Source organism: Pseudophryne corroboree, chromosome 7 (genome assembly GCF_028390025.1).
Source record: "Pseudophryne corroboree isolate aPseCor3 chromosome 7, aPseCor3.hap2, whole genome shotgun sequence".
Lineage (NCBI taxonomy): Eukaryota > Metazoa > Chordata > Amphibia > Anura > Myobatrachidae > Pseudophryne > Pseudophryne corroboree.
Genome location: NC_086450.1, coordinates 251768770 through 251784322, shown reverse-complemented (window position 1 = coordinate 251784322; position 15553 = coordinate 251768770). Strand labels below are relative to the sequence as shown.

The following is a 15553-nucleotide window of genomic DNA, read 5'->3' as shown; positions in this document are numbered from 1 at the left end:
TTCTGTCCCGTCTCCGTGTCAATCATCTCTATTGCAAATTAGAAAAATGCGTCTTTGAAGTCAAGTCCATTCCGTTTCTAGGGTACATTGTGTCCGGTTCCGGACTAGAGATGGATCCTGAGAAACTACAAGCAATCCAAAATTGGCCGGTACCCTTAACCCTCAAAGGGGTCCAGAGGTTCTTAGGGTTCGCCAACTATTACCGAAAGTTTATACGAGACTTTTCCACCATTGTGGCGCCTATTACTGCTTTCACTAAGAAGGGTGCTAACCCGCCCAAGTGGTCTGAAGAAGCCATGCAAGCATTTCATCTTTTAAAACAAAGGTTCATCTCTGCGCCTGTTCTGAAACAGCCTGACATCGACTCTCCTTTCATCTTAGAGGTGGATGCCTCCTCCGTTGGAGTAGGAGCGGTGTTATCTCAGAGGGCTAAAGATGGCCATTTACACCCTTGCAGTTTCTTCTCCCGGAAGTTCTCCCCAGCTGAGCGCAACTATGCCATTGGCGACCAGGAGTTGCTAGCCATCAAGCTCGCTCTAGAAGAGTGGAGGTATCTGTTGGAGGGAGCTTCTCATTCAATCACCATACTTACAGACCACAAGAACCTTTTATACCTGAAGGGCGCACAATGTCTCAACCCTCGTCAGGCCAGATGGGCACTTTTCTTTTCCAGGTTCGACTTTAAACTCCAGTTCTGTCCGGGCTCTCAGAATCGCAAGGCCGATGCCCTTTCCCGCTCATGGGAGCAAGAAAATGAGTCAGAGTCTTCAGACAAGCATCCTATTATAAATCCGTTGGCATTCTCCACGGTAGGGATGGACCCTACGCCCCCATCAGGGAAAAGTTTTGTGAAGCCGATGCTAAGGAAGAAGCTCATGCATTGGGCCCATGCTTCCCGTTTTGCCGGACATACAGGTATCCAAAAAACCCTGGAGTTTATCTCTAGGTCCTATTGGTGGCCAACTCTGAAAAAGGACGTCTTGGAGTTTATTGCATCTTGCCCAAAGTGTGCCCAACATAAAGTATCCCGCCAGTCGCCTGCGGGGCAACTGGTTCCACTATCCGTTCCCCGTCGACCATGGACCCACTTGTCGATGGATTTCATTACAGACTTACCCATGTGCAACAAGTTCAATACCATCTGGGTGGTAGTTGACCGGTTCACCAAGATGGCACACTTCATTCCTCTCACCGGTCTTCCGTCAGCTTCCAAGTTGGCTCAAGTATTCATACAAGAGATCTTCCGACTCCACGGTCTTCCTGAAGAAATTATCTCAGATCGAGGAGTTCAATTCACAGCCAAATTCTGGCGAAGTTTATGTCAAGTCCTCCAAGTCAAGCTAAAGTTTTCCACGGCTTACCATCCTCAGACCAATGGTCAAACCGAGAGGGTGAATCAGGACTTGGAGGCCTTCCTCCGCATCTATGTGTCCTCCTCTCAAGATGACTGGGTTCAATTACTTCCCTGGGCCGAGTTCTGTCATAACAACCAGTATCATTCTTCATCTGCTTCAACACCATTCTTCACTAACTTTGGATTCCACCCTAAAGTCCCTGAGTTCCAACCGCTTCCAGCAACTTCTGTTCCCGCAGTGGATATCACCTTGCATCAGTTTGCCAATATCTGGAAGAGCGTACGATCAGCTCTGCTCAAGGCATCGTTCAGGTACAAGAAGTTTGCGGATAAGAAGCGTCGAGCAGTTCCTGCTTTCAAGGTGGGTGATCGGGTATGGTTATCCACGAAGAATTTGAGGTTAAGAGTTCCCAGTATGAAGTTTGCACCTCGCTATATCGGTCCTTTCAAGATTGAACAAGTCATCAATCCTGTTGCTTACAGACTCCAGTTGCCTCCCTTCTTAAAAATACCCAGGACATTCCATGTTTCCCTGTTGAAACCGCTGATCTTGAATCGGTTTCATTCCTCACTTCCTCCAACTCCGAAAGTCCAAACTCAACGAGGCGTTGAGTATGAAGTGGCCAAGATCCTGGACTCACGTCACCGTTACGGTCAACTACAATATCTTATTGACTGGAAAGGTTATGGTCCTGAGGAACGTTCATGGACCAATGCTTCTGATGTCCATGCTCCTGCCTTGGTCCGGAGATTCCATTCCAAGTTTCCTCAAAAGCCAAAGAAGTGTCCTGGGGCCACTCCTAAAGGGGGGGGGGTGCTGTCACGATCCGGGTATCTGGACGCCATTTCTTACCCATCAGATGCCTCCTAAGGCTGGCTCAGCGCTCCAGGACCGGATTCCATCTGTTATCCTGATGTGTACATTCCTGTATCCTCTCCTGTCACTCTGGGACGCTGTCACAGTAAACGCCATATTACACCTGGCATGGCGTCTCCCGCGGCCTCCGCCGCCGTCCCTGAACTTCTGCATGCAGAGTGTCTGAGTGGCGATTACGTCAGTCGCGGCCTCCGCTGTGTCCGCGTGGTTGGATGTGCATCTGTCAGCCTGGCGCTTCCTGTCTCCGGTGGCCGGCGCCGCCATTACTGTTTTCATTACCACATGGATTACAAACCAAACTTCCCTCCAAGTGTCTGCATGGGCGCAGCCATCTTGGATTCTGTCAGCTGATCATTTCCACCAATCTGTTCTCAGTATTGATAATCTGCATAATTGCCTAGCCAATCCCTTCCTTGCTGCAGGTATAAATACACTGTGCCTGAGCAAGGAAGGCGTCAGTGCTTTGGTTGTCAAACCTAGTTCCTGTTTGTCTCTCTCCTGTGATTGTCTTCCAGGTACCAGCTCCTGTCTCAAGACTTCCACCATAGAGACCCGCACCAGCATTCCACCTGCGGTGTAGCCTGACTCTCCAATCCATTGTGGATTCATCTGTTTCCAGCTACAACATTACCTGCTTCCAGCTCAGCTTCCAGCAGAGTACAGCTTCCCTTAAAGGGCCGGTGTCCTTTCTACACTTTACCACTCTCCACCGGTATTATTATTTCTCCGCTCTCAAGTTCTACATTTCAGTTCATATTTCATCGCTCCCAAGTTCATTTATTATTTAACTGGTTCCAGCCAGTATCCACTCCGTGCTAACAACAGTCTGGTTCCAGCCAGTATCCACAGCAGCTGTTTTATCTTCAGCAACCCAGCTTTTCCTGGAACACCAGCTGGCACAATCCTGGGTTATCTCCATTGCTACAGTCGGGCCTGGTAAGGACTTTCCATCTAGAAGATCATAAGAACTATCTCACACTACCAGTGCCCTGTGGCTCCTGCCATCCTGTAGTACCCAGGAACTGTATTTATTCTTTGCTGACTTTTACGTTTTCTTTTACTGCTGCTGTGTTGCGGAGTTGTCATAATAAACATCATTGACTTTTATCCAAGTTGTCGTGGTCACGCCTTCGGGCAGTTATTATTCATGTTACTTACATGTCCAGGGGTCTGATACAACCTCCCAGGTTCCGGTACATCTCAGCCCCTACAACTGAGGCTGCCTCCCGTCAGCTCAGGCCCTCAGTTGTGACAGTTGGCAGTCTTGTTTCTCCGTCATGTGTTCAGGCTCCATGGGTTGCCCAGGGATATTGTCTCTGATCGGGGTCCGCAATTCATTGCTCGTTTCTGGAAACGTTTTTGTGCCTCATTAAATATGAAACTCTCTTTAACATCTGGGTACCATCCACAATCTAACGGACAAACCGAACGAGTTAACCAGTCATTAAAACAGTATTTACGGTTGTATTCGGCCAAACTCCAGAATGATTGGTCTGAATTTCTTCCGTTAGCCGAATTTGCTTATAATAACTCTTGTCATTCTTCCACCAAGGAGTCCCCATTCTTTTCAGTCTTTGGCTTTCATCCTAGAGCCAACTCTTTTTTTCCTCATTCTCCAGTCTCCTCGTTGACCTTAACCTCCCATCTCAGAACAATTTGGAGAAAGGTGCACCTTGCCTTGAGAAAAGCTGCCTTCCGAGAAAATACATTTTCTGATGGGCTCCGACGTCCTTGCACTTTTAAGGTGGGAGATAAGTTATGGTTGTCAACTCACAACATCAAGCTCCGACAACCTTCGGCTAGATTGGGACCCAAATTTATTGGACCATTCCTTATCATTAAGGTCAACCCAGTTGCTTTTCGGCTACGCTTGCCAAGATCTCTCAAAATTGGCAATACTTTTCACTGTTATCTTTTGAAACAGTATTTTTCTTCCAGGAGATTTCCTCGGAGGACTTCCCAGGGTAGATCTCCGGTGGATGTTCAGGGGCAACAAGAGTTCTTGGTGGAGAAGGTTTTAGATTCTAAGCTTTCTCGGGGTCGGCTCTATTTTTTGGTCCACTGGAAAGGTTATGGCCCTGAAGAAAGATCTTGGGTGTTGGATAAAAATTTACATGCTCCCAAGCTGAAGAGGATTTTCTTTCAGGAGTTTCCTCAGAAACCTGGCTCTAGGAGTTCTTTAACCCCTCCTCAAGGGGGGGTAGTGTTAGGCGCGGCGGTCTTCGGCCGTGCCCTGACTGAGCAGCGGTCACGGCCGCCGCGCCTCTCTCCTTCCCTGTCCACCACACGGCGCCTAGCAACGCCAGGACGCCGTGCGCACGATAGCCGCCGGGTCCCTGGCAACGCAGGACGCCGTGCGTGCAAGGCCGCCGGGTGCATAGCAACGGGGACGCCACAGGTGGACCGCGTTCCCCGTTGCTAAGAATAGTTAATTAGCTTGCTCGTGCAGCAAGGCAGCTGCACGGCAACTAGTAATTAGGGTCTGGGGGCTGGTCCTGCTGGCCCTCCTGTTATTGGCCAGCAGGGCCTTTTTATGTGAGCCAGCACACTGCAGCCCCGCCGGTGATAGCTTCTTGTATGCTGTTCCTGCCTTGCAGAACTCTGTTCCTGTCAGCCGTGTTTGGTGGATCTTGCTCCCTGCCCTTTGGTACTTTGGAGGTCCGAAGCCGGTCCTGGGAATCCTTCTAGTCCTTGCGAACCTGTTTGTCATCTGGGGTTCTCGCCCGGTTTCGTGAGTAGCGGCTTCTGCCGCGTGTTGCGGCCTATGCCGCTTAGTGTTTACTTTACTGTGAATTGGTGCATTTGCGGAGGTTTCCGCTTTCACTGTCCTCCCGGAACTCGGCGGTGCCGTGTAGGGGAGTGGACAGTGGTTTCTTTGTAGTTCTTTTCCTTTGGCGGCGTGCCGCACATACGTTTAGTTTTTAGGTAGTTTATAGCCCCTAGCGTGGTTGTTTCAGTTAGAGGTCCCCTTGTTATTACCCTGTCTCAGTTCACGCCTTGTCTCTCTTTAAGACCTGAGGGGGCATCGGAATTGGGCAGACCTAATCCGCCCTTCAAACGCGGCTGCCATGGGCCCAAGAAACCATAGTCGTTCAGGCGTGAATTGATAACACGGGTAAGACAACGGAGATAGGGTGCTAGGGGCTATTTCCTTCCCATTTCCCAATCCCAGCATTCCGTCTTGGTGCTCAGGACTCACTACATAAGTTCTCCCCTGTCCTGAGCATCAGGATCGTAACAGATAGATCATGTCAAACTAACTTAATATGCTTTTATGAAAAGGTTATGGCGAACCTAGATCAGGGTAAAGAGGTGGATGTAATCTTTTTAGACTTTGCTAAAGCTTTTGATACAGTACCTCACATGAGACTTAAGAGAACTTGGGCTAGGGAGCACAATATGCACTTGGATTGAAATTGGTTGGATAAAAGGGAGCAGCGAGTGGTGGTAAATGGAACTTTCCAAAATGGACTGAAGTACTAAGTGGTGTGCCACAAGGGTCCATACTTAGACTACTACTGTTCAACATTTTCATAAATGATCTAGGAGTAGGTCTATTGAGCATGGTGTCAATTTTTGCAGGTGATACCAAACTGTGTAAGATTATAAATTTGGAAGTTGGGTGCTGAGTCTCTTCAGAATGACTTATTTAAACTGGAAAAATGGGCAGCAAAATGGAGAATGAGGTTCAATATAGACAAATATAAGGTAATGCAGTCTGGTAGCACTACCTACATACTAAATGGGGAAAAGAAAGGGGTTTCTGTTCTATAAAAGACTTAGGTGTTCATACAGATAATAAACTAAGCAGTAGTACTAAAAAAGTAGGAATGCAGCAGATAAGGCAAACAAGGTTTTAGCATGCATAAAGCGAGAAATTGATGCAAGGGATGAGAATATTATACTCCCATTATATAAATAACTAGTGAGGCAACATCTCGAATACTGTGCACAGTTATGTGCACCATACTACAAAAAGGATATTTTGGAACTAGAAAAGGTTCAGAGACGGGCGACCAACTTGATAAAGGGGATGTAGACGCTAGAAAGCGAGGAAAGGCTTGATAGGCTAGGCATGTTTACACTGGAAAAAAGGAGATTAACATATACAAATATATAAGGGGACAATACACAGAGCTAGCGGGGGATTTGTTTTTGGTGAGAACAACACAAAAACAGGGTTAGGCACTAGAGGGGGGGGGGGGTTGGCCGTAACCGCCACTCCCTAAGCCTTAGCCCTAGCCACCACCCTCAGAATCAGCCCTAGTCACTAGGGTAAGGGACAGGGGAGGGGTAAAATAATTACCCCATCCCCTGTTGGCATTCTTATTGTCGGGATGCCGGTGTTGGTCATGTGACTGCCGGAAAAGTGTATCACACCCATCCTCTTACTTATGTAACAGACGGCAGCTGTCAGCAACAGAATGAGACACTGATCTTGCTAGACATATTTGTGCATACACATTTCAGTTCCATTATTTAGTTCAGTAATACACTTACTGATTTATTGAGATGTACAGTGGTAAATACAGTATATGCCTTTAACTCATTAAAATATATTAAGCACTTGTCATGTAACTATGGTTCTTATTATTTTAGAATCACAGTAAATGTGGAGCTGTGAGCAAATTGATGGAAAGCATGGCAGCAGAGGAAGACTTTGAGCCTAGTCAGGATAGCAGTTTCTCAGAGGATGAGAATTTTCCCCTTGAACGCCCAGTTACTCCTGGTGAGTAGCATGTGACAAAAATTGGGCAACTAATTCTATGCAAAGAAAGATGTACAGTAGTTGTAAACAAAAAAAAATATGGAATCTATTGACTTTCTTTAGAATTATTTTCTAACCCTTTCTTTTCATCTCTACAGCTCCACGAACTTGTATCATTGACAAAGATGAACTGAAAGATGGGTTACGAGTTTTGATACCTATGGATGATAAACTACTTTATGCGGGTCATGTGCAGACTGTCCACTCTCCAGATATGTAAGTCCATGTACATCCTATGGAACATATGTATTTGGTTACTTACAGTCAGTTATTGATTTCTTATTTGTTTTTCCAGATACCGAGTGATTGTAGAGGGTGAAAGAGGAAACCGTCCACACATCTACTGCCAGGAGCAGCTTTTACAGGAAGCTGTGAGTTATCCATAACACCATCAAACATACAAAAGTACAGTACAACCTTGTTTGATAAAGTTCAACAGTTCAATCTTTTATTTTAAACTTACCATTTTCATTTCAACAATTCCATACTGCTTATTTTATCTCAATTTATTTCTTAATTCAGTTATGTGTTTTTAGCTTTTTATGACATTGGTTGAGCTCCTTGCTGCCAAAGTGCAAATTAAAGATACAAAATGTAGCCCGATAACATTAACTCTGCCTCTGAGCGCACAGAAAATTGTATACTTTTGCAAGGTGGAAAAAAACATGTTCATCCACCTGTAAAAGCAGGAGTACCATCTCAAGTGGGCCTTCTCCACTCCTGTGGGCCAGTTAAATGAACCTGTCCTGTAAAACAATCCGGGCAGCTCTACACATTTCTCCTGCCTACAGCCCCAGTTCACAATATATGACACAGTACCCCAGTTTACATTATGTCATTCATTGCTACCAGCCCATATTGGTATGCTTCTGCTTACAATGCTCTTTGCTGACAGCTTGTGATAGAGGGGTTCACGCTTCACCTGGCAGCTCCTTCTTCCATCTCTGGCAGGTGCAGACATGACCTCAGGAAACAGGATAGAATGCCACAGTCTCTCCCAGCAGTGTTCGAACACGTGAGCTGTGTGTGTGGGAAGCAGGATCAAAAGATGGTCCATAGAGCAGTGGCACCTTTGTGTAGTTATGCCCCTGTAACAGCACAGTACGGCAGGGCCTGATTGCTCCTATTGACAGTAAGGGCCGATGCATTAGCATCCCATACAATGGCAACGCAAAGTGTAGACAATTCTAGTGAGGTACAGTAAGTGCTGTTTGCACCTCTGTTTGTACTGTAGGTTACAAATCCAATTATTCTTTAATATGATTTACTCATAAAAATCTAGAAAAGCACACTTAAAGAGACAAGTCCAGGAGCAGAGCATTGTGTCCCTCCTGGAGATAGTCATGTTGGGAGGTATGAGGTTGCTAATATCAGCTGACACCAGGTATATTCTGAATAGAGGGTATACATCAGCTGGCATGCAACAGAATCGTAAGAGAAAGGGAGAATCAGTGTTGAAATGGAGCATGAAGGGCCCTCCGGGGGAATGCAGTGGTAGGGGATCCTACAGAGGCTTGGCCAACCATGAGAGAGAACATAGCCTGCAGACAACGTGGATACAAGCACCCATGTTCATTCATGTTCCTGATGTACCAGATAACTAGCCTTGTAATAGAGTAGCAATGTATTCTTCAAGTGCATGGTCAGGAACCTGACATCATAGGAGAGCGTGGGGCCCTCCAAGGATTTTTCTTGTAACCCCGTGTCCGACCCTGTAGATGAAGGGGGGGTTAACAGGTGTGACAAGAGTGGGGAAGGCATATGTGGCATTTATTCTAATTTATTGTAATATTAGAATGTTTAAGTGCATTATAATAACATATTGAAAAGCACGGTTATAAACTACAGCATACTCTGCTCTACAGTATAATGTAGAGAGGTACCAGTGGTAATTTTATATAAACTCACATTTCAGTGCATTCTATGAGAAGTATTGGTGGAGGAATTGTGCAGATTTACATTGCGCATGCTCTAAACTAGGTACATATGTATTTTTCCCATGCAAATTTATGGCATCTCTGCAGTTACAACCTTCTCAAAAGGCTGTAGACCCAATGGATGGTTCAGGACGAGATCTGGATGTTGCGAAAGCAAAATATGCAATAGAGCGGGCATTCACATGCCAATCAGAGAAAAGTCAAAATTATACTTGTAACAGTATAGTTATATGTGGTGGTTAGGGGCTGGTGCAAATATTGGTTGATAGTTATGACAGCTGTTGTATCTAGTGATTCACTTGTGATTGGTGACTTGCACTAATTGGTACTCTGCTTAATTTGCTGGCTCAGAGTATTCTTGAAGCATTTGTGTGTTTTTAAAATATGTTTTTTTTATGTGCTTCTCATGCACATGCAAGATAAATTATTGTTTCTGCTGTATGCAGAGCCAACCCTAGGCAAAATTTTGTCTGGTGCCCCCTAGCACTGCCGCTAGTCCTGCATCTGACCCAGCAACACTCAGGCAGTAGGGCCTACCAGGGGGCTACCCTGTGGGCCAGTTCAAACCTGCATAATGCCACACAGTAATGCCCATAATACACATAATTCCACACAGTAATGCACCTTACACATATGCCCCACATTCATAATACACATAATGCCACTCATTAATGCACCTTACACATATGCCCCACATTAGCAATGCCCATAATACACATAATTCCACACAGTAATGCACCTGACACATATGCCCTACATTAGTAATGCCCATAATACGCATAATTCCACACAATAATGTACCTGACACATATGCCCCACATTAGTAATGCTAGTAGCTTTTTTTATAAAACTTACTTTTGCTTGCTGGTGTGCTTGCGATCAGTGTGTGAGCCCATGCAGCTCCCTGGATCCATGACTGTGTTTTGTGAGATGGGGGTGGCAGGATGGGTGGGTACATACTTGCGCACACACCCATTAAAAGGGCACCCGTACAAGGGATGTGACCTCACAGGGTATGCCATCCTTTGCAAGCCTCATCCTTTATTTTTGCGTGCTGGTTGGAATACAAAAAGACCAGTATCAAACACGTAGCAACTGTCCATTCTCTTCACTGTTCAGTGTGTTTGCTGGAGTCTGTTACTCCCGGCAACTGCATGCCCTTTATTTTATACTGTGGGAGCGATATCCTCTGCTCTCCAGTCTGATGTGTCCGAACGTCACGCTGCACTGATGTTTCATATAGAAATAGCGCAACGCAAGTTACTGACCACGTTACAGTACTGGATGGCAGGGGAATTTTATGGCATGGACTGACTAGGAAATAAAGTGTGGGGAGTAAATTTCCCATGTTATGTCCCTGTAGACACCTGGGGTTTGTACAGGGATAAGGGACACACACAGGATGGCAGGGTCCCCCTCCCCCATGTGCACAATCAGTATAAGTGATGTCAGATTTATGTGAAGCAGTCTTCCAAAATACACATGTGGTATCATAAGGAGCCATCCAGTAATAACCTTATATAGTCAGTGAAAATGTCACAGATCCAGTAATTGCAGATACTAGGCTTCTGCTGTCTGAGTTCTCACAAGTCAGGGGCATTCAAGCATGTCGGAGAGAGTTTAAGGGACTGTGTGCATTCTATTTGACAAATGTAAACAGCAGTGTATACAAGTACTGATTGAATACATTTGGAAAGTAACAGTTAGTTTGCAGACTGTCCCTCCCAGTATGAGATACTGCAGGGCCATGCTTGGATGCCCCTAGACATGCTTGGATGCCCTAGGCAAATGCCTAGCCTGCCTATAGCTTAGGCCGGCTCTGGCTGTATGAAGCAGGTTTTAGCATTCAAAACAATTCAGAAACTGAAATTAATTTATTAAGTGAAGCAATATGCAATGTGGATGCATTTTCATTGTGACGCTGTGACCTATTTCAGTCGTACACCAGGCATATTGGAGGCTGCAGCTGGAAATTAGCATATGGTGAAAAGAAATGCCCATTTTGAGTGTGCTTTTTTTATCATAGTGTAAAGTGGTAGGGAATATAAAGCATAAGCTCCATTGGGCCAGGGACTGATGTGAATGATTTAATATTCGCTGTAAATCGCTGTGGACATTGGCGTATCTATAATGGGTTCAGGGTGTGCGGTGCATATGGACCCTTGGGTCTAGATGGGCCCACACCACACACCTTGCCACCATTCAAAATTTTCACCTCTCCGTCTGCGCCACAGGTATCAATGGGAATATAACGCAAGTGCCATGTTTCTGTAGATCTGTGCGCAAATATCACAGAAACATGATGCAAGACTTTGTTTTCGAAGATGTGTGCATGCGCACTACAGAAATCACTGGGGATTGGAACATGCATAGTAGACTCTTAGCACTTGCCAGGAATCTACTGCAGAAAAAGCCAATGAGAGAGGAGGAGGCCCAGAGCAAAGGCTGCACACAGACCTCCCTTCTCTTGATCCACCCCTGGCTCGAGAATATGTGTTCATTATTAAATAACTGTTAATAAAATAAAAAAGTTAAAATAATTATTGACATGGTGGTATCCAGCAGTTACAATCTGCTGCACCAATATTGGATTAAGATGACTCTGGAGGTCACTAGAGTACATAGAACTTGTTTTCAGAGAAATTTACATTTAGCACAGTTGTCTCAATTTTCTCTTCAACACTTGATTGGTCTTCTTTTTGTATATACAAAAATATAATAATATATAATAAAAGTTTAGTATATTTTAGAGATGAGCGGGTTCGGTTCTCAGAGAACCAAACCCTACCAAACTTCACATCCAGTCTCCGAGCCCAGCTCGGGACTTCCCGCCAGACTCGGAAACCAGAACGAGGCAAAACATCATCATCCCGCTGTCGGATTCTCGCGGGTTTTGGATTCCATATAAGGAGCCATTTTCACTCCGGAATTGGAGAGTGTAGTGAGAGGACAGAGGACAGTGTCTGTGCGGGAAAGTGGGGTGGCGATTCCAGTGTTGTCTTGTGCTGCTCAGTCCAGTGTAGTGTCTTATGCTGCATCAGTCCAGTCACAGTGGTACTGTCCTCTGCTGCCATATGTCCAGTGTAGCTATATAAGTCCAGTGCAGTGGTGCTGTGTTGTCCTGCATCAGTACAGTGGTAGTGTCTTGTGCTGCATCAGTCTAGTCACAGTGGTGGTGTCCTCTGCTGCCATATGTCCAGTGCTGCTGTATAAGTCCAGTCCAGTGGTGCTGTGTTGTGCTGCATCAGTCCAGTGGTGGTATCTTGTGCTGCATCAGTCCAATCACAGAAGTGGTGTCCTCTGCTGCCATATGTCCAGTGCTGCTGTATAAGTCCAGTCCAGTGGTGCTGTGTTGTGCTGCATCAGTCCAGTGGTGGTATCTTGTGCTGCATCAGTCCAATCACAGCAGTGGTGTCCTCTGTTGCCATATGTCCAGTGCTGCTGTATACATCCAGTCCATTGCAGTGGTGCTGTGTTGTCCTGCATGAGTCCAGTGGTGGTGTACCTGTGCTGCTGTATAAGTTCAGTGGTACTGCCATATAATTCCAGTGATACTGCCGTATAAGTCCAGTGATACTGCCATATAAGTCCAGTGATACTGCTGTATACTGTATGTCCAGTGGTACTGCTGTATAAATCCAGTGATACTGCTGTATATGTCCAGTGGTACTGCCGTATAAATCCAGTGGTACTGCCGTATAAATCCAGTCCAGTGATACTGCCGTATATGTCCAGTGGTACTGCCATATAAATCCAGTGGAACTGCCGTATATATCCAGTCCATAAGTTCAGTGGTACTGCCATATAAGTCCAGTGATACTGCCGTATAAGTCCAGTGATACTGCCATATAAGTCCAGTGATACTGCTGTATAAGTCCAGTGATACTGCTGTATATGTCCAGTGGTACTGCTGTATATGTCCAGTGGTACTGCTGTATAAATCCAGTGATACTGCCGTATATGTCCAGTGGTACTGCCGTATAAATCCAGTGATATTGCCGTATATGTCCAGTGGTACTGACATATAATTACTGTGATACTGCTGTATATGTCCAGTGGAACTGCCATATAAATCCAGTGATACTGAAGTATATATGTCCAGTGGTACTGCTGTATAAGTCCAGTCCAGTAATACTGCTGTATATGTCCAGTGATACTGCCGTATAAGTCCAGTCCAGTGGTACTGCCGTATAAGTCAAGTCCAGTGGTGCTGCCATATATGTTCAGTGGTGCTGTCCTGTGCTGTATATTATTTACTCCAAATAAAGTGGTTATTAATATTTAATCCAAATAATTTTTACAGGGTTTGCCCTGTGTGGTGTAGAGGTACGCTCTCCTGTGCTGCATTTTGTTATATAACTCCAGCAAAATAATGGAGAACAAAAATTTGGAGGATAAAATAGGGAAAGATCAAGAACTACTTCCTCCTACTGCTGCCACTGCTGTTGTTGCTGCTGGGAGTCGATCGTCATCCCAGAGGGGAAGTCGGAAGACCACTTGTACTGCTTTAACTAAGCAAATGACTGTCCAACAGTCCTTGCGAGGAAGATGAAATATGACAGCAGTCATTCTGTTGGATAACTGAGGCCTTGACAGCTATGTTGGTGTTAGACGTGCGTCCGGTATCCACCATTAGTGCAGTGGGACTGCAGTGCCATTCCCAGATGGGCCAGGTGTTTGTGCCGCACATTTATGTTGCTTAGCTTATTCATACAGCTACCTCATTGCACCTCTTTTACTTCTTTGCATGATGTGCTGTTTGGGGACTAGTTTCTTTTAAAGTGCCATCCTGTCTGCCACTGCAGTGCCACTCCTAGATGGGCCAGGTGTTTGTGCCGCTTAGCTTAGTCATACAGCTACCTCGGTGCAACTTTTATGCCTAAAAACAATATTGTGAGGTGTGAGGTGTTCAGAATAGACTGGAAATGAGTGGAAATTAATGTTATTGAGTTTAATAATACTGTAGGATCAAAATTACCCCCAAATTCTGTGATTTTAGCTATTTTTATGTTTTTTTTTCAAAAATCATCCAGATCCAAAACCCGAAAGGGTGGTTTTGGCTAGAGAAAGGGTTCGGTTTTACTCGGTTCTCAAAACGGCATGTTATTGGCTCACAGACGTCACGTGTTTTGGATAGCCAATAAGAAAAATATGGATAAAACCGAAATGGCGTTAATTCTGGCATTATATCCGAACCCGCTCATCTCTAGTTTTGGCAAAACCAATTCAGATCCAAAACACGAGTGAGGATCCAGATCCAAAACCAAAACCAAAACACAAAACACGAAAGGTGCCCGCCGCACATCTCTAAAATATATTTTAATCAGTTCTGAATCATACCTAAATGTGTTAAAATTAATCCAGAAATGTGTACTAAGGGGGTAATTCCAAGTTGATCGCAGCAGGAATTTTGTTAGCAGTTGGGCAAAACCATGTGCACTGCAGGGGAGGCAGATATAACATGTGCAGAGAGAGTTAGATTTGGGTGTGGTGTGTTCAATCTGCAATCTAATTTGCAGTGTAAAAATAAAGCAGCCAGTATTTACCCTGCACAGAAATAAAACAACCCACCCAAATCTAACTCTTTCTGCACATGTTATATCTGCCTCCCCTGCAGTGCACATGGTTTTGTCCAATTGCTATCAAAAATCCTGCTGCGATCAACTTGGAATTACCCCCTAAGTGCCAGATTGTGAGATGGACGACATGTCAAACTCGCAGCCCGTGGGTCGCATGTATCCCACAACCCATACTTTTGCGTCCCAGGCTTATTTTTTTTAAACAATGATATGCGGCCCGCCACTGCTTGATGAGTTGCTGTTTTCCTATCTGGTGTGATCAAAGCTTTGTTACATTTGGGCAGCAATCACCGTTCTGCACATGTAGGAGATGATAGTGATAGAGATGGGGAAATGTCCACGGTGGTAGGTGCTGTGCATGCCCGGCTGCCTTTGCAAAGCTCTGCACCCTGCAGCATCCCTGAATCCGTCATGCCCTATATGTGTGTGTGGCCGATTGCCCTAATTGTAGGAGGATTCTTCTGGAATCTAGATAGAAAAACGTCTCTCAACGAAGAAGGTAAATTGTAAGGGGCTGGCACAGGAGTTGGAGGTTGAATAGACACAGGAGGCACAGAGGACTTGGGCCTGCAGGGGACACAAGGAGCAAGAGTGGAAACCAGGGGTCTGGATTGGAGGGACAGAGGGGGGCTGGAAGTGACACATTTTAGTAGCTCACAATGATATGTATTATAGAGGAGAGAGGACCACACAGTGATATGAGGGGGGAAAACCCAGCTCCTAGCTCACACTGATATGTGGTATTATTAATATATAGAGGAGAGGGGAACTGCTATACCACAATATGCCAAAAGGAGCTTAAACATTTATCTAACAATCTTTCTTTTTTACAGGTATTGCAAAAAATATTAACCCCACATTTACACCGTATTCACACCATCCACGATTTTTATTTTTATTTTTTTATTTTAAAACTTACCATATACCATTTATATTAAATATATAAATATTCATTAACATTGCAGAAACTTATCATTTAAGCGCTCCCTAGCATCACACATTATTACTATCTATTTTTATAGGAGCTGCTGAAACAAA

General features: G+C 45.0%; 1 protein-coding gene across 4 annotated transcripts in view; it reads left to right on the top strand.

Moving 5' to 3' along the window:
* Window positions 1-15553, top strand: part of TNRC18 (trinucleotide repeat containing 18) — a 1076633-nt gene that overhangs the window by 869838 nt on the left and 191242 nt on the right. For all 4 annotated transcript variants that reach the window (XM_063934091.1, XM_063934092.1, XM_063934093.1 and 1 more), the window contains 3 exons: window positions 6831-6960; window positions 7098-7215; window positions 7295-7370. In XM_063934091.1, the coding sequence (XP_063790161.1) occupies window positions 6831-6960; window positions 7098-7215; window positions 7295-7370 (324 nt within the window). The remainder of the gene's footprint in view (window positions 1-6830; window positions 6961-7097; window positions 7216-7294; window positions 7371-15553) is intronic.